The 20,581-nt window shown below is 37.2% G+C and overlaps 1 protein-coding gene across 1 annotated transcript; it reads right to left on the bottom strand.

The window, feature by feature from the left end:
* Positions 1-7,035: 7,035 nt before the first annotated feature.
* LOC106141830 (uncharacterized) lies at positions 7,036-12,477 on the bottom strand. Its single transcript, XM_013343470.2, has one exon. The coding sequence runs from the start codon at positions 12,475-12,477 to the stop codon at positions 7,036-7,038; it is 5,442 nt and encodes a 1,813-aa protein (XP_013198924.2).
* Between the last annotated feature and the right edge of the window lie 8,104 nt (positions 12,478-20,581).

The following is a 20,581-nucleotide window of genomic DNA, read 5'->3' as shown; positions in this document are numbered from 1 at the left end:
ACAGCTGAACGTGGCCTATTAGTCTTTTCAAAACTTTTTGCTACCCCGCAAGGGGTATAGACGTGATTATATGTATGTACTTTACAAAATCTAGTTTTTTCAACAACGTCTAAATACACGCATAGTTAGCAACAAAAACAATATCTTTAACCTTTCAGAAACGCTAACATCAAAACGTTGGACCCTGCTCTCCATTCACTATTACGGAACAAACGACAAAAACGTCGCTCGCCCAAAATTCCCTCATAATAAAATAAAAGGTAATTTTAAAGCGTTACTAAAGGTGAAGTGATTTCGCTCAAACACCTTTTCACTTACAAGATCCGCTCATCATTATTCATAGTCCATTTCAACCGCTGCCGGCGTGTTAAAATGGCTGCACCTTACTTAATGCAATTTTGTCTGAGGAAGTCGTTTTTATTTTATGAAAAGTTTTCGTTTCTTTTTTATACAAGTGCTCATATAAATAACCAATTTGAAATTGTAGCTAATTCCTATTTTAGCTATTCCGGGAATTTTTTAACTATATTTAAGATAAACGCATAAAATGAATATTCGATGTAATTAAGTAACTCGGGGCTGAAATGTTTATTTTTCGGAGAACCTAGTTTTGTTGGATGTTTTTTTTACTTTCCAAATTGTATGTTATAAAAATATTTGTGTTCTATTGTCGTAAAAAGTATCTATTGATTTTAAAATTCTCTCTTTAGGGTAAAGTACCAGTTTAAGTCGCACTTGGTTAGTTTTATTTTATAATTTACTTCCGGCACGTAGTTTAAAGGTAATAAAAAAGAAAGGAAAGTAGTTCTTTCGTGGAAGGAGTTAAGATCTACTTACTTGGCCAGTTTTATTTTCCTTTTTCCTGTGAGATTCAACATATACCTATATATGTACTGTATTCACATGCTTCGATGTTCATTCATCATTCTTATTTTTCTAGAAAGAGAACAATATACGAGTATTGCTACTGGAAATATTATTTAAGTGCTACTGGAAATATTAAGTAAGTATTATGACTGGGCATGACTTGCAACCCAAGAGCCAAGAATCTTTGAAAATAATTCAATAGTGCTCAAAGATAACGATTAACTGCCTATACGATTACATATAGTGTTGATAGAAAAAAAAACAACATACGGCAATTAATTCTGAAATCTGGATGTTCAGAAGTACCTTTCATTATTCTTTTGTAGATTGGGATAAAATCGTCACTTTTTGAAAGTGGTGCTTTTTTATGTAAATGGCGTTATTTGTAATTGCGTCGCATTTTGTTGATCGCGCTAAATTCACGCGGGCGAATCTGCGAGTAAAACCTAGTGTCCTATACACTAATATTTTCCTGAAAATCTGATTGGGATTTTATAAAGGCTATCTGGTTAACCCGGTTCATTTTAATTAGCAATGCTGAATCAGATAAAATGGATTGGAATCTATCATGTAATTGGAGGTAACCAATTCGTTGACGTTTTAATTAATGAATATTCAAATTTACCTGTCGTATGCTCATTTATATTTTGACCTGATTGCAATAACGGAGGGAAATGTGTGTTTCGTTATTATTCTGAAATTCATCCCGTTGTTACACGATTTGACTCTTTTACTTTATAACCTTAATAATATATCGTATCAATCCTACTTAGTATTTATAAAGAGAGAGAAAAGAGATTTAGTCGAATTAAGAACCTCCTTTTTGAAGTCGGTTAAAAATATTCGTATTTTCGTAATGTATAACCATAAGAACTACTGAATTTCGATGTTAAATGGCAAAGATACAAAATAATCCTTCCGGTATTATAATAATGTTTATGAATATGTCAAAGGATCTTTATTGTAGTTTTTATTTTCATTTATTTTTAGTTTATTCTTGTTTTTATCTCAATAATACAAAATTATTTTTAACCATTGTTGTTATCTTAATAACAACAATTGTATCCTTCCTTAGGACGATATTTTCTTAAGGAAGTATATAGGCTATTTTAATTCCTGGAATTTCTAAGTGTATTATATAAAAAAAAAACTTTTTTAGAAGAAAACAAAGTAAAACATCAAATGATATATTTGGCATCATAAAAACAGCAAGGGACGATGAACTTTTCAGATTCCTTATTCCAAGTTTGTTTGGTAAAATACACTGAATCATTATTTATCCCGAGTTACTTTTACTAATAAGAAATTGGACGGTAACAAAAATCCAAGTTGCAGGCATTTGTAAGTAATCACTGACTTCATTATTTTATGGAATCTTCAACTGAGTTAAATCAACTTTTAAATATTCCAACAAAGATTTTTAAACTAAAGATCTTACAACTAGTTAACGCAGTAAAGTATTACGTTTATGACTAAATATTTTGAATGCTAATCTTCTGTTTTCTAATAGAATTCTCAAATATATTAAATTATATTTACAAACATATATATCAGGGCGCCCACATTAAATTCTTACTTTGTTTTGGGTGTAAACCTCAGAAAATATCCAAGAAAATAAAGTACAAGTGGGTAAAAGCGCTAGGAATAGAATTTAGTAGCCACAAGAAAGTATTAAAAAACAAGGCTTATCTGCTGACTGGCCCGAAACACTTTAGACAAGTTAAATGTGCAATTTATTAAGTGAATAGGATTAATTGAAACTAATATTATCTTTGAATTAAGTCGTAGGAACATATTAGTCGTATAACCGACTACCCGACCACAGCCTCTTCATTATATGTTATTGTAAACCTGGTTCTCTAGTTTATTTAAGTAATTTTGTTGTTTATTGCTAACAGATGCTCTAACGAGGAGAGAAAACATTGTGAGTTTTGGGTTATAATTGTGGGTTAGGTTCCCCAGCAAAGGTTGCGGATATAAGACGGGAGTCGCTTCATGTAAGAACCTGACTTATCCAATCCAGGGTCATGGTCATAAGCGCACTTGGGCTCCTCTCCAGCCTCTCGTCTGAAACCAGGAGAAATACATACACACATACATAAAATCACGCCTCTTTCCCTGAGGGGTAGGCAGAGACTACCTCTTCCCACTTGCCACGATCTCTGCACACTTCCTTCGCTTCATCCACATTCATAACTCTCTCTTTCATACTAGGAGAAAGAAGATGTTTATTTATCTAATCTAGTAAAAAATATTTATAGTCAATGTTTTTGCGTGACGTATTGCGGAGATAGTCTCTGGAGCTATATAAACACGTTGACTACACATTCGGCCAGGACAATAACTGTATAATTTATTTGCATAACCCGAGCTATTACGTTGCCAAAACGACCACAGTAACCTACTTCTTTTTCAGTCATATTTCAGACGCTGTTTTCGGATAAGTACCTATTTTTAACTGACTCTAAAAAGGGGTTCTGTAAAATAAGGGGTTAGTGCGAGTTTTACTCGATCAAACGGTTCGAATAAGTTAACTCGAATCTGTATGGAACTGCATTAGTGCCATCGCGTTACCACTAGGTGGCGCTGATTAAATCACATACAACATACATACATACATAATATTACGCCTCTTTCCCCGAGGGGTAGGCATTAGGTAAAAACCAGAGATCGGAATAGTTAGATTGATTTTTTGTACTTGCATCATGAATTACCATAGAAAGCATAACATGGATAAGCCTCTTTTCCAGGATTCCATTTCAGTACTTCTTACACTTACAGTAAACTACATTGTCTGCGGGTAACATAGGACTACAATTTACGTGAACGAAGTTGAGGGAAAACAGCTACCACTAATATATTCTTCATCCCACTTGTAAAAATTCCGGAAAAAATCTTAATAATTTACAAATCCCCCAATCCCGGACGGAGGCATGTCCATATTAATATATACGTTTCAGTTCATTGACCCCAATTCAATGTACCTATTCCAATCTTTAGTAATCCCATACAAATTAGCGTTTATTTGCTCGACTCGTTTGATCGAGTAAAACTCGGACTAACCCCTCAGTAAGCTACTTAATTTTCAGGCATATTTCAGATTTCGAATTAGTACCTATTTTTCACTTACTTCAAAAAGAGGTTCTGTAACCCGACCCGTATTATTATTTATTTCTATACAAAGGTAACTAGTTAGTTTAATTTGTATATTAAATTACGATTTCACAGATGTTTTATTAGCTGTTTAGTGTAAGATTATAGAGAATTTGATATGTTTTTATTTAACATAGGGCGAGCATCCCTTGGCCTGGGTGTCTTTTCCATAAGACCTAAGATCTGAGACCACAATCTAAAATAGAGTAAGTCTGGACGTTATTTCACACACCAGTGTTTAGTCATGTGATGGCAATATTGTCGTCAGAGTCTTTTAAACTATTGCTTGAGGTGAAAATGATGATTCCCTTGGTTACCTTTTACATCGTGGCAAGTGCAGAGATGTAGTCAATGTTCCCTCAGAGAATAATTTATGTGCCTACCTCTAACATCTATTCAGTGGTTATTTCTAAAGTATCGGCAGCCACACGGTACAAGGGCTGATTTTCTTATTTATTTATATAAATATAAGGAAAACATCAAGGAAAATAATACAACTAGAACTCAGACTAAAGAAAAACTTTGTACAAGGGCAATACTCTAAAGAAATTTCATCCAGTAGGCCCACGACATGCTGGTATATATTCGAAGACCAAAACTCTGTTACATAAAAAACAGATTTCCAGCAAACCAAACAACAAATGAATTCCCCTTGCTCTCAAAAGATAAGTTTCCCCTAGCGCACAGAAATTTTCCTTCACAAGACTTGAGAATTTCGGCGGAATAAGTAAAGCCGTTTCCACTCGCAACACGAATCAGCCTTCAGTCATGCAGATGCAAACCTATTTATGATGCACGCCGCCTTACTGATGTCACTGCGTCAGACATTTCTAAGACGCCTCTGGCATGTAAATTGCAAATGTGTTTATTTTTAATGTTGTTAGTGGGATTTGTTGGTTATGTTTCTATATTTTTAAAAACTTAAGAGAAATGGCACATAATATTGCACATATATGCGTTTTATAATAGCACATATAGGAGAGTCCACAGCTGATGAAACATGACTAGAGAAAAAAATTGTTTGTTTATCAAAAAAGAAGGTGTTTTTGTTTGACTCATACGTAATTTGTTTTACCTCGTCGAGAGTTAATGTATATTTTTTTTAATTTATTTTATAAACTTTTTCTGTCACTAGTAGGTACTCGTGAAAGAAAAAGTTTACGTTTAAGTTTTGATATACCTATATCCGATCGCTCACTCATGCAATCGAAAACCTATTTTTTTTAAGAACCTTACTATTTGGACTTAAAATATCGAGCTCTGATCAAAATTTAGTAAGTTTTTAATAATGCAATCAAAATATGAATACTCGTATTCTTCTCAGAGAATAATCGTTTTAGAATACAGATTCATAAAGGCGGGCGGTATTTTGTTTTTGAAATTAATTACTTTTTTTTTCTTGCCGTAGCACCCCATTAGGTAATCATTAATCATGTTTTGCGACTTTAGATTTTGTTGCGGGTCGAGGTGACAGTATAACCCTGACTAGGTACCTGCCTCCCCTAGCCTCCCCTTCACTTATAGGGAGTCCCGAATTCCGCTCCAGTAGAAGTCCGCCCCCCCCCGCTGGTATATGACGTCAACGGCTGCGGACGCGGCAGTGAGGCCAACAAAGAATCCTCGGATGGTAGGTTGTGTAGAAATGGGGTCATCAACCTCTTCCAAAAGCCTATGTCTAATTTCACTTGATTGTTAATAAAACTACTATACGTGGGGTCATTGACCTTACTCACTGAGTGTCTATTCACTATATGATCACTAAATATTGAGTCTCTCTCTCTAACCAAAGTCTATGTCACTTAATAAAGTCTGAATTACTCACGGTTTAATGGTTCAGTCACTGAAATCCAATAGCACTATCACTAATTGGAATACCTACTCACTATGTTCAAGTCTTATTAGAAACCACTAAACTAATTGAAGAATTAAAAAACGAAAACAATACACACAATTTGTCCGTCCACTAACCACGCACAACACCTTATACTAATTTCCTAACACTATTAAACTATTACACTAAGAGGTATTATTCCGACTTAATTTCTTGAAGACTTTTTCTTTCTTGAAGACTTTTTCTTCCTTGAGGACTTTTTCTTTCTTGAGGTCTTCTTTTTCTTGATTTTTCACTTTAAACTGGAACAATTGCACTACGACGCCCTCTGCCGCCGATTTTACTATTGTAAGTCGGAGTAATACCTTAACGCGAACCTCAAATTTCGTGACGATTTCTGGTGTTGTGCATAGCTTCGCTTAGGCGATATTTATTAACTTTTCTCAATTTTACATGATATAAACATAATAATTTCCATTTTCCAAATAAACTTACAAAAATTCTCATCATATAAAATAATTTACAAATATCACAATTTCTTTCTCAAAGAGATTTTAACAAAAGTTTGTCTTCAACCTATGCTTTCATCAAAATTTCCTGTCAACTTTTAAATATTTCTCGAATATACAATATAAGATTCTAATAAATTCTAAGTTATACAAAAATACATATATCATACTTTCTTATTACAATACTTTCGTTTCTATAAACAATATACTTTTCGAGAAATTTACTTACATTTGTTGACATCAAAAAACATAATCCAATTATTGACCTTGTGTCCTTGACTTTTATGAAAATAGCGTTATCACTTATCTATGACGGTCTGCGTTATCGTTTATCAATTAGGTTTCATAAATAATAATAACAATATCTAAAATATGCCTCTAAAGTGCTCATTCGCTTTCTAGTGTACTATCTAATGCAATTGACCGTCGTAGTGGGGGTATTGTTTGATCTCGCTTCTTTTGTTCTATACAATACAATACTTAATGAGTGTGCTACAATATGACAATGTTTATTGAGTGTGCGCTATGTTAAATTTAATGTGTCGCTAACAAACTCTCCCTCGTGCTGCGCACAAACTCTTGAAGCGACATCAAACGTTTCTTATTCTACTTATGCTATTACATCTTTGCTATAATGTCCATGCACTTTTATTTCACTTTTACTTTCACTAAATTTCACTTTTGCTCTGCTTTGTTTTCACTATTCACTGGCACTATCACTACTAGCTTCGAAGCTGGCCGTCGCAGAATGCCACCACCGGTAGCCACATCAACGACTCTGTTCCGGTCGTCGGGGCCCGGCAGCGTGCGCACTACCCTCCCGCGAGGCCACGTGCCTCGCGGTAAGGCAGGATCCAGGACTGCTACGATGTCCCCACATCGGATGTCTCGGGTTGGCTGGCCGACGTTCCTCCGTGGCAGCAAGCCAGGAAGATATTCTTTCAGCCAGCGAGACCAGAAGTGGTCCGCTAGCCGCTGCGAAGTCTTCCACGAAGGTTTTCCGACAAGATCGGAATCGGAGAACGCGCCCAGCCTAGGCGCGCCGCAGGATCGCCCAATGAGGAAGTGGTTGGGCGTGAGTGACTCTGGATTGGTGCAGTCTTCCAGTTCGGTGAGAGGTCGAGAGTTGATAATGTGCTCGACCTCAAGCAGAAGAGTGTGTAGCGTCTCTTCTGAAGGATTCTTCTCTTTGAGCACGGCCGTCAGTGAAGTCTTAACGGACCGTACCAGTTTCTCCCACGCTCCTCCCATGTTCGGAGCACCAGGCGGTATGAATTTCCACCTGACGCCAATGTTGTCCGCGGCTGCCTCTACCTCTTCTTTCTTCAATGCTTCTACAGCTTCTTTCAATTCTCTGTTGGCACCCACAAAATTAGTACCATTGTCACTATAGATTACTTTTGGCATACCTCTTCTCGCGGCGAATCTTCTCAGGGCCATGATCATGGAGTCGGTTGACAGCGATGTAGCCAACTCTACGTGCACTGCTCTGGTTGTGAGACAGGTGAACAGTGCGCCCCATCGTTTTTCATGTCTTCTCCCAATGGTAATGGTCATCGGTCCGAAGTAATCTACAGCTGTGCAAGTGAACGGGTGACTGTTGTGAGACAGTCTTTCTGGAGGCAGATCTCCCATCGGTATCGTCGTCGGCATGGACTTTCTTACTTTGCACCATTGACAGAGGTGCGCGATTGATCGTACTGCTGCTCTTATTCCCACGATCCAGTATCTTTGTCTTAATTCGTTGATGACAGTAGCGTGGTTTCCGTGATGGAACACATTGTGGTAATGTTGGATAAGCAGTCGTGTTATCCAATCCCGTTTATCTAATACTATCGGGTTCTTTTCTTGTTGTGTTCCTTCGACGGCGTTAATTCTTCCTTTCAATCGAAGTATTCCGTCGATTTCGACTATATCTAAATTATGCAGCTTCTGACTTTTCGTTAAATGTTGACCTTTTCTCAACGTAGCTATTTCAGCTTTGAAACTTTCGTCTTGATTTCGTCGCATCAATAGTGCCTCTGTTTTCGCTAACTGATGCGTTTCCAACGGAATAAAGAGTTTTTGTTGCTCTTTTGCAATCTTTTTTAGAACAATTGGAGCCTTCTTCCTTTTCCTGTTCTTCCTCCATGGTTCATCTTTCTTAGTCGCGTTGACTTTCTCTTTTTCTTGCTTATTCTTTGTTAATATTTCGACGAATTGAACCACTCTTGCCGTGGACCTTAGGAGTCTATTCCAACTTGAGAATCTTTTCGGATCTGGCGTAGAAAACTCTTTCTGTCTCGTTGTTGCTACTTTTTCAATCTTCTTGTCCTCTTCGTGCGGTTCTCTCTTGATTTCTTTCGGCTTCGGCCAATGTTCCTCAGATTGTTTTAAGAATTCAGGCCCTTCAAACCATCTGTGTCTTTCGTTGAAGTTTTCGGGCACATCCCTGGTTGCATCGTCAGCCGGGTTTTGGTTTGTCGGTACCCATCTCCAATCTTGTGGTTTCGAAAGTTCTTCGATTTCGGCCAAGCGATGTGCCACGAACGTCTTAAATGTCCTCGGGTCTGATTTGATCCATGAAAGAACCGTCGTTGAGTCTGTCCAAAAAGTCTTTTTTACTACCGTCAGATCCATTTCTTTTTCAATTGCGCGCGCTAGTCTGCAACCTAACAATGCTGCTTGAAGTTCCAGTCTTGGAACGGATATCGGTTTTAGAGGAGTTACCCTGTTCTTTGCTGCGATCAACGAGGTTTTCGCATCTTCTTCTATCGTTTTCCAATATGCTGAGGCTGCATAGGACGTTTCGCTTGCATCCGTGAAGACGTGTAGCTCTCCCTCGGTGTGGTGAGGAGAGATGCATCGTGGTATTGTGAGCTCTTCTATTGTCTTCATGTGTTGTAAGTATTTACGCCATTCGTCTTCTTCTGATGCCAAAATCTCGGTGTCCCATCCAACTCCGCTTCTCCAGATATTCTGCATTAGTTTCTTACCTTGAATAAGAACTGGAGCTATTAATCCCAAGGGATCAAATGTTGACATGATTGCGCTGACCACTTGTCTTTTCGTAGGGGTCTTTTCTCCTCGTAAAATTTCCCTTGGTACATTTCTCATTGCTACTCGAAATGAAAAGCAGTCTTCTTGTACTTTCCATTTCATTCCGAGCGTTTTCTCTTCTTGCTGACCAAGTCCTAATTCCTTTTCCAAGCTATTGTCTCCGTTGATCCTTTTCAATACATTAGGACGGTTGGATGCCCATCCTCTTAAATGGAAACTTGCTTTCTTATGTATTTCGTCGACTGTCGTGGCGACTTCTACCGCATGTTCTTCTTCCCAAAAACTTTGTAGATAATCGTCCATGTAATGATTCTTTTCTATCGCTTTGATGGCCTCATGGTGCCCTTGTCCGTTGTCTTTCGCGTTTTTGTTTTTCACAAATATTGCTGTACTGGGTGATGAGGCCGCTCCGAATATCACAGTTTTAAGACGATACTCTTTCATTGGTCCTGTCCTGTCGCCTCCTCTCCATAAGAATCGCAAACTATCTCTGTCGTCTTCTCTCATAAGGATTTGCAGGAACATCTCTTTAATGTCAGCTACGACTGCTATAGGACCTTGACGAAAGCGTATTAACACACCCCATAATGATTGTAGCAGATCCGGTCCAGATAAGAGCGCGTCGTTCAGACACTTCCCATTGGATCTTGCTGCTGCATCAAATACTATCCTTCTTTTCTTTTTCGTTGGGTGAGTGACGGCGAAGTGCGGTAAGTACCACAATCTCGTGGATGTACTATGTTTCGGAGCTTCTTCTGCGTAGTCTGAATCCAACAAATGTTGTATCTGTTTCTCGTAGTCAGCTTTCAGTTCAGGATCTTTATCCAACTTTTTCTCTAAGTTTCTCATTCTGCTTTCCGCAGTTGATCGATTGTCTGGAAGAGTTTCGTCTTCCGCTTTCCAGATTAATCCCGCTTCGTATTTATCGACAGCAGCTTTTCGCACGACTTCTTCCAATTTCTTTGTTGCTCTCTCTTCAATGTCAGACGATGGCTTCCTTTCAGTGACACCTAGTGCTTCTATTGCGAAGTGTTCTTTAATTATGGCATCCAAATTGTCGTCTTGACTTTTCAGATGCGCACATCTCATAAACTGTACTTGTTTCGTTATCCCACCATCGCAACCGTGTAATACCCATCCCAGCTTCGTGAATGAAGCAACGGGTTCGTCCTTCTTGCGTTTCCTAGTGTGTCTCGATACGATCAATTCCCAATTGTCCTGACCTATTAACATTTTCGGAGGCGTGTCTTCGTAACATATTTTGTCGATAAGAGGCTTCAGGTGTGGACAGGCTTTCAATCTCGCCCTATCCACTGTTTGCGGTGACAACTGGATTTCTTTAATTGTTCTCACGTTATTTATGTTCATTTTCTTCCGTTGGTGGACGCCTTTAATCTTCAAATTGATTCTTTCAGAATCCGTGTTTCTTATCGTATTTCCACCAACTGTTTCTAGAGCAAGGATTTCTTTCGGTCCTGTGGCTCCTATTTCTTTTGCTGTAGCTTCGTCCAGCAATGTGACTGTCGAACCTTCATCCAGAAGTGCTAATACTTTCACAGATTTCGTTGGCCCGTATAGCTGTACGGGCATTATTTTCAATAGCGCTTGTGGTGTTTTCAAAGTGTTGACAGTTCCAGTAACACTAGCTTCTTCTTTCCTCTTTTCATCTGTACTGTTTTCTTTCTTATATTCCTTATGAAGAAGCGCATGGTGTAATCTCTTACATTGTCGGCAGGGTCTAGACCTGCAATCATCTTTTCGATGTCGTCCTCTTAGGCAATTGAAGCAAACTTTTAACTTTTTTACCATTTCCCACCTTTCGTCGATACTTGCGTTTTTCAATTCTTTGCATTCCGAAAAATAGTGATCTCCTTTGCATTGAATACATTGAATTCCCCTTCTCATGGGTTGTTCAACTGCTACGTGTGCTGACTGCCTCTTTGGTTGTATCACTTTCTTCTTTTCGTTTGATAGCAGCACAACACTTCTATCGGCTTCTTTGTTCAGGAAGTTGGCTAGTATTTCGAGATCAGGTTCATCTTCGTCGTATTGTGCGATATAATCGCACCATCTAAATTGAATAAACGCTGGTAATTTTTCCGTGATTTGTTTCACTATTTCCGGTGAGTGTAGGTACTTGTTTTTCTTTAACCCTTTGATACTTGTCACACTGTTGTTGACTTTACATGAGAATGCACTAAGTTCTTGTACATTTTCACTTACACGAGGAAGCGCCCTTAATTTATCTAATTCGGCTGTGACTAATAAGTCCGCTCTACCGAATCTTCTCCTTAATGCTTCCATGACGTCGTTGGGTTGAGAATCCGAATACAATATATTTTTCACTGCTTCTCTTGCTTGTCCCACGATGCTTTTTCTTAGTCGAGCCATATTCTGAACTGCCGAAAACATAGTAGATGTTTCGGTGTATACTGTTAGGAAAGCTAGCCATTCTGCACTATCTCCATTAAATGTTGGTAACTCAAACATGTACTTCGGTGGCAACGGTTTGTGTTTCGAAGTAGCTTTTTCGAATGCCGCTGCTATAGCTGAAGCGAGGTTGTTCATTGGTAGATCCTCATTTCTGTTGAATGGAACTTCCATACATGACGCGTTGTCTTGTGTGCCAGCCATCCAACTTCGTACACGATCCGCCCTGTCCTCTGGTTCCTCTAGGTCGGAATCAGATTCTTCCTCAAGAAGTTTCGCCTCTGCTTCCCTTTTCGCGGTTTCTGCTTTTATTTGTTCCAATTTGAGTTCCGCAATTTCTTTTTCCAATTGAAGTTTCCTTCTTGTTTTCACTGACTTGCTTGTTCCTGCTCTCTTGCTCCTAGATGGGGAGCGCGTTGTCTGCGTAGGCTCGCTATCTCTCGGTTCCATTGGAACTAATGTCATCGTGCTTCCCGGTAGTGCTTGTTCTCGCGTTCCAGTTTGCATGCTTGTGTTTGTGGAGTCCTCAGTTCCACTTGTAGTTCCTCGACTTGTAGGAGTTCTATGTGTTGTGCCTGTTTCTTCACTTGTTGTAGTAGGTGGACGTAATGGTTCCATTTTGCCTTTCTGGCTTCTCGTTACTGGCATTTTGAAAGGTATTGAAGATCCGGCTCGAAGGACCACGCCTTTGTTGCGGGTCGAGGTGACAGTATAACCCTGACTAGGTACCTGCCTCCCCTAGCCTCCCCTTCACTTATAGGGAGTCCCGAATTCCGCTCCAGTAGAAGTCCGCCCCCCCCCCCCGCTGGTATATGACGTCAACGGCTGCGGACGCGGCAGTGAGGCCAACAAAGAATCCTCGGATGGTAGGTTGTGTAGAAATGGGGTCATCAACCTCTTCCAAAAGCCTATGTCTAATTTCACTTGATTGTTAATAAAACTACTATACGTGGGGTCATTGACCTTACTCACTGAGTGTCTATTCACTATATGATCACTAAATATTGAGTCTCTCTCTCTAACCAAAGTCTATGTCACTTAATAAAGTCTGAATTACTCACGGTTTAATGGTTCAGTCACTGAAATCCAATAGCACTATCACTAATTGGAATACCTACTCACTATGTTCAAGTCTTATTAGAAACCACTAAACTAATTGAAGAATTAAAAAACGAAAACAATACACACAATTTGTCCGTCCACTAACCACGCACAACACCTTATACTAATTTCCTAACACTATTAAACTATTACACTAAGAGGTATTATTCCGACTTAATTTCTTGAAGACTTTTTCTTTCTTGAAGACTTTTTCTTCCTTGAGGACTTTTTCTTTCTTGAGGTCTTCTTTTTCTTGATTTTTCACTTTAAACTGGAACAATTGCACTACGACGCCCTCTGCCGCCGATTTTACTATTGTAAGTCGGAGTAATACCTTAACGCGAACCTCAAATTTCGTGACGATTTCTGGTGTTGTGCATAGCTTCGCTTAGGCGATATTTATTAACTTTTCTCAATTTTACATGATATAAACATAATAATTTCCATTTTCCAAATAAACTTACAAAAATTCTCATCATATAAAATAATTTACAAATATCACAATTTCTTTCTCAAAGAGATTTTAACAAAAGTTTGTCTTCAACCTATGCTTTCATCAAAATTTCCTGTCAACTTTTAAATATTTCTCGAATATACAATATAAGATTCTAATAAATTCTAAGTTATACAAAAATACATATATCATACTTTCTTATTACAATACTTTCGTTTCTATAAACAATATACTTTTCGAGAAATTTACTTACATTTGTTGACATCAAAAAACATAATCCAATTATTGACCTTGTGTCCTTGACTTTTATGAAAATAGCGTTATCACTTATCTATGACGGTCTGCGTTATCGTTTATCAATTAGGTTTCATAAATAATAATAACAATATCTAAAATATGCCTCTAAAGTGCTCATTCGCTTTCTAGTGTACTATCTAATGCAATTGACCGTCGTAGTGGGGGTATTGTTTGATCTCGCTTCTTTTGTTCTATACAATACAATACTTAATGAGTGTGCTACAATATGACAATGTTTATTGAGTGTGCGCTATGTTAAATTTAATGTGTCGCTAACAGATTTTATTTGTTTTCGTATAAAAAGTCCAGTCTGTTCGAGACTGTTTGGTTTTGACTACCCCGTTACGTATAAAGGCGTTATATTATATGTATATAAGTATATAAAAAAATCTTTTCTATCTTGCATTCAACCGAATAACATTTAAAGAGTTTTTAAGTAAGAGTCTCGTACACTTAGTTTCTAACACAAAACTCGCTAACAAAATGCCCAGGGAACAACTAAGGGTATTACAATTAGCAGTAAATTCATCGTCATGTCCGGGGAATAGTGACCGGGAGGTCAAAGGTCATGTAGTTAATTAGGAGAAATCCTTATTAAGCCGTTTATCAATGTGATGGTATAATTTCTTTTGAGGGTCGGAGATAGTGCTAGTAGAGGCTATAATGTATATATATATATAGTATATATATATATATATATATATTAGCTTATATATTATAGCTTTTGCGCGCGTCTTCGCTCGCGCACGTTGTCATTCATCTTGAGAAGGAGAGGCACCCCTTCTGTCAATACTTACTTCTATTCATAACTAGCTGTGCCCGCGACTTCGTTCGCGTCAAATAGTTATTTTGGGCATCATTGAAGCCTTCAAGGATGAATAATTATCCCCGATTTTTTTCACATTCTCCATTATTTCTTCGCTTCTAATAGTTGCAGCGTGATGTTATATAGCCTAAAGCCTTCCTCGATAAATGGCCTATTCAACACAAAAAAAAATTAATTCGAACCAGTAGTTTCTGAGATTAGCGCGTTCAAACAAACAAACTCTTCAGCTTTATAATATTAGTATAGATGGCTCTAGGCGTTATTTGTTTAGCTTTTACTCAAGTAAAAACACTATCAATTAAACTACTTTGTTTCAATAACAAGGATTACAATATCATATCTTTCATGTTGTTCTTTAAACGCGGCAATAATATAAGTTTTTAAAATCTGATTAATAAGATGATATACGTCGCATATCGTTACGTTTGTTTAAAAAGCTGTCATCTATTACGCTTTACGCTTTGTTTTAAAGTTCAAAGGTTACGGGATCTTAAGTCAAAGGATAAAAGGAAAGGATGAAAGCCTTCGGCGACGATTATATGGTCTTAACCTGTAAAAGTAAGCCATTTTGCGAGTTCATACATGCTTTTTATGTTTGTTTGTTTTGTATCATATATGTTACCATTTGTTTATTTACGACAACGGTTGTAGTACACCTCTTAAAGTATTTTGCAAAGAATTCTTATATATAAAATATAATATTTACAGTATTCATTTCAAATATGACGGAAATAGAAAAAGTATAATATAGGCAAGTAACTTAATCTGTACCAAGTGCTCTGCTCACCGAATTACTATTCACGTCTTTATAAAATTAACACAATGCAATTGAAAACATGAAAACATGGAATTAAAGTATTTTGGAAATATAAATGAATTGGGAATAAGTATTGGATATTTTTGGTAATATTTAGGATTTGGTACAAAAAAGGTTTAAACTTTAACTTTTTAAAGGAAAGTTGCTCTAACAAATAATATGGTTACACGTTTTACTCTAACATGCTTAATAAGATTTAATTTATTTTTCGTTCAAACATTAACCCTCTTTTGGACACTTCATTTCAGAAAATCCATTCGTATCTCAGCATTACGTGATAACATTAAGATTGCGTCCAAGTTTCAAGTTTGTAACTTCTATGGTTTAGGTTGGACTCAAATGAATCAGTCTTCTTTCTTTTATTCTTTTATTAAAATTGATGAACTTGTTCTAAACGTTTTTCCATTACCCGGATCGTCCCTGTCCAAGCCGTATCACCTTTGACATAATAAACAAAAAATGAGTCAATCTCGCCCAGTTTTTCATCCCAAAAACCTTTGATACCTGATACCTTTGAAAGAAAGATGATTGAATAGCATAATAACTGGTCTATATTTTTACTCCTTTGTTATCAACAAAATATTTGAACCCTGTTTTCCGCATATCACAATAACCCTTCGGAATTAACTTCCCTTATCTAAACAGGGTGGTTGGGTCAGTATCGTCGGGATAGAGATACCCTTGTCTCAGGGATCTATTTAAAATTAATGAGTATCTTTACCCATAAATAATACTTAACTTATTCAATGCAAATGTTTTATTAGCAACTTCTTAGTATTTTATTAGTGTCTTCTATGTTGGTCTGATTGCCGCGAAAAAGTATAGTTCGTGCCAGCTGCTTCTTTTATCATGCAGATAGTAAAAGTATGTCAAGGGAAAAGCTATTAAATTAGGGATTCTTTTTTTCAGCGATAAGATAGCAACGTATCACTAGTTGATTCTCAATTCAATAATCATTAAATTCAATAACATACAGTTGAACGTGGCCTTTTTTTAGGACTCTGTCTACATCTTAAGCGATAAAGACGTGATTGTAAATATATGCACTTAAGATTATATCAGATTCAATATTCTAAGAGCCTGTTTCTTCTTGTGAATTATTTTTAGATCGAAATTGCCCACGTTAGTATTTCTCTATTAACATAAGTATATTAGTCAAATTCAAGAACATAAAGCCGTAGAGCCGCAGACAAATCCGCAAATGTAATTAAAATTGTATATAGAGGGAAACACTTCTCTGATGACGTACTTTTCAACATAGAGTGCGCATTTAAACCAAAGCAAGCGAATGCGAACATAGGTAGCACTGATTCAGTCTTTTAATGACTGTTGGCTCTGTTTGCCCCGCAGGGCATATAAACGTGTTGTGTACTCTCTCTCTCTCTTTGTTACTTTGCAGCCCGAATACCGCCGACTTAAACCTTATCTTTATGTTTATCATACTCTGCGATTTTCAGTATTTTGAAAATTTTTATTATGGTTAATTATCTATGGCTATTAATCTAATAAGTACCTGGGTAACCGAGCTATTCTCGGTGAATGTCAGAAAAGCCATTAAACGCAGTAAAGTAAAAAGAAAATAAAACAACAAAATTTTTTTAAAAACAAATATTTTATATATATCTATAAATAGTTAATATTTTACATGTAAATTAATATTTTTGTAATGACCGATAAACGCCGAATACCTCTCTCATTTACAATGCGCGCTCGTTAAGACATGGTACAATTTACGCTACACCCGCGTACATATATTTAAATAGTGATTAACATAAGCTTCCGAGCATAACGTTTGGCAACTGAGCTCCCCAGTATTTGGGAGTTTAAGTGACTGAAACAACGCGGGAATCTTACTTTCCAACTGAGTTAGTTTCGCGTAGGTATACTCGTAGTCTGTGTAATGAAGGCATTATGAATCTAGACCACTGAAAACGGAGATGTAGTATGCAAACTCAGATTGTTGCAAAATTTCAATTCAATATTTCTCAATATAGGACATGATGTATTACGTAATGACTTTAAAACTACTTAAAGCTTCTGCTATTAAAACGCATTCCCAGTAGAAGATGTATTTCGAAGTGTCATTTTTTCTATAAAAACCTTCTTCACATGCCATAGCAAGCTTTTTTAATTGCGCATTGTTATTCTAATGTGTACTGTACAGTATTATTATATGGTGCAAAATTGTACAACAACGTCAGATAATTTGGATGTCTTATACGGTTATACAATATTGTTACTTAATCTGTACGAGTGTATGTTTTACATTCTACCCCTTGTAATACATACAATTTTTGTTGTCATCGATCCCTCTTGACCTCATTATAAACGTTTTCCCTCATATCGTCAGTAAATATTCCCTACTTTCCTCAGCATGTAGGTCGCATACATCATGGTACGTTCATATATGCCCAGTTTAAGCTGGCTTAGAGCTCATTCTTGGAGTATAAGAATTCTTTGAAGTTTAATATACGAGCTTCGCTAAAAATATTTATTACCAAAGTTACTTAAGAATGCTCTTTAGATACACGATAAAATAATAAGAGATAAGACAGAAGACTTACTCTTAATTTACCGAAGCGACGAGCTTGCACTAAGAGAGTTATGAATGTGAATGAAACAAAAGAAGTATGCAGTGACCATGGTAAGTGGAAAGTGGCAGTCTCTGCCTACTTTTCAATGAACTCCACTTAATATTATGATTATCTATTGTTTTAAAAAAAAATTGCTTTCATTTATATGGTACTAGCGACCCACCCTTGCTTCACAGGGATAGCACTTACTTGCCTCAGAAAAGACATCAAACATGAATAAAATCCATCCACAACTTTCCGCGATTAGAGAGAAATGAAATAGGAAAACTTAACTTTATAATATGTTGTGATAGTGATGAAGTGCCGTGAGGTTCCCGGCACCAATACAAAAAAGAATAGGACCACTCCATCTCTTTCCCATGGATGTAGTAAAAAGCGATTCAGTGATAGGCTTGGGATTCTTTTTTTAAGGCGATGGGCTAGCAACCTGTCACTATTTGAATCTCAATTTTATCATTAAGCCAAATAGCTGAACGTGGCATATCAGTCTTTTCAAGACCGTTGGCTCTGTCTACCCCACAAGGGATATAGACGTGACCATATGTATGTATTGATGAAGTAATGATTTCGCCAGATTGCAGCTGAAAATGTTTCAACGCTTAACTGGCAAAAGTTCAATAGTTTCAGATCAAGTCCGTTCAACAAGTCTTGAAGTTGGTCGAAGATCGCATCAGACTGGACTAGGTTTAGAGCGAGGATTAAGTAATTTTGACTTCAAAAGATACTAAGTTTGAAGCACTGATGCGCTTGGAATTAAATTGGGTTTTGCTGTTGCTTGTCATCGATTGAGCTTTGGCTAAGATTGAAAAAACAGATTCAATGGAGATTCGTTCAATCTTGGAACGTATCACTATGTCTTAATACTTAAGATCAAGATTCAAATAGTGACAGGGTGTTAGCCCATCGCTTAAAAAATAATCACAAGTTTATAAGCCTTAGTCGCCTTTCACGACAATGGGAACTGGAGTGGTCCTATTCTAAAGAACCGGTACCCCACATGGCACTTTAGAACATACATATTACAATCATAGCATTATTTTTGCGTAGTCGGATGCCGTGATGATGTGCCGTGTGGTTCCCGGCACCAATAGAAAAAGAATACGACCACTCCATCTCATTCCCATGGATGTCGTAAAACGCGACTGAGGGGTAGGTTTATACACTTGGGATTCTTCTTTCTATCTTAAAGCCAAATAGCTGAACGTAGCCTATCAGTCTTTTCGAGACTGTTGGCTCTGTCTACCCCGCAAGGGATATAGACGTGATTATACGTATGTATGTATGTAGTCGGATAAATATGTAGGTGAACCCGGGGGAGCACCCCAGGGCCCCCATTAGCCGCGACCCAATGGCCGCTCATTTGTGACAGCTGCTCACCGTTATCACAGATCGTGGGACACTAATTACTTTTTCATATCCAATAAGAAATTGCCGTGTGGTTCCCGGCATCAATACAAAAAAGAATAGGACCACTCCATCTCTTTCCCATGGATGTCGTAAAAGGTGTCTCTCTGTCTGCCCCGCAAGAGATAAAGACGTGACCATATGTATGTATGTATAAGAAATTAAAATGAAACAACACTTGATTTATTGGTAAGACTTCTCTATACGGTAAGCAGTCACCTGCTAGGTTTTCTTCATATGTTATATATATGTACATATAGTCACGACTTTATCCCTTGCGAGGTGAACCGACTTGAAAAGACTGAAAGGCCACGTTCGGCTATACGGTTTTCTGATGAGATTGAGATTGAAATAGTGACAGGTTGCTAGCCCATCGCCTATAGGAATCCCAAGTTTATAAACTTATAAATTAGTCGCTCTTTACGACATCCACGGATTCCTATTCTAAAACGCCGGAAACCACACGGAATTTTTTGACTGTATGAAAATTCAGCCTTACAAGATATTCTTAGTTTAGGTACATGTTAAGTCTCATTATCATATAGCTTTTATTTCTAAATGATAAATTTGTTACATTAAGCATTTATAAAGATCTGTGCTTACTCTACTTCTACATCTTAATCACAGATAACCAGATGCCACAGGCAAGAGGTCTTTTCAATAAAATTAACTGAAAAGGCTATATACATGAAAACGGTGACTCTTTGAAGTAGGGACGCAAAGCCATACGAAAAATAAATAGGAATCTGAATAAAAATCCGGCCAAGTGCGAGTCGGGCTCGCGCACAAAGGGTTCCGTACCGTCATCATGTTTGTTACTCTAATATTTATTTTTAATATTCACGTTTCTACCGGTTCATTGAAATTTTAAACGTCTACCGTTATCTTTATTAATATTGAGCGAAAGAATTAGAAAAACAAACGTTTTTAATATTCGTTTTTATTTTAGTATTTTGTGTTACAGCGGCAACGGAAATACATAATTTAAAAAAAACTGCTTTCTAGGTTTCACTGTTTATGAGATACATCCTGGTGACAGACAGCCAAAGCTTAGTAATAGGGTCCCGTTTTCGACCATTTAGAATAGATGTATGTAGAAGTCGCGGCGGAACAAACTACACTGCAGCATTTAGGTACGGAACCCTAAAATGCGTGTCAAAGATTCAGTCACCGACAAACATATGTAATGACGATAATAAATTTATTTGATTTCCGATTCAAAGTAGTGAAGTTGTAAGCAAATAAAGCTGTTATCATAC

This window comes from Amyelois transitella, chromosome 8, assembly GCF_032362555.1.
Source record: "Amyelois transitella isolate CPQ chromosome 8, ilAmyTran1.1, whole genome shotgun sequence".
Lineage (NCBI taxonomy): Eukaryota > Metazoa > Arthropoda > Insecta > Lepidoptera > Pyralidae > Amyelois > Amyelois transitella.
The sequence above is the reverse complement of the archived record's forward strand: the minus strand, read 5'-3'. Positions and strand labels throughout refer to the sequence as shown.

Bases quoted from the DNA above. Each gene is read 5' to 3' on its own strand.
- LOC106141830 (XM_013343470.2), bottom strand. From the start codon at position 12,477: ATGCCAGTAACGAGAAGCCAGAAAGGCAAAATGGAACCATTACGTCCA.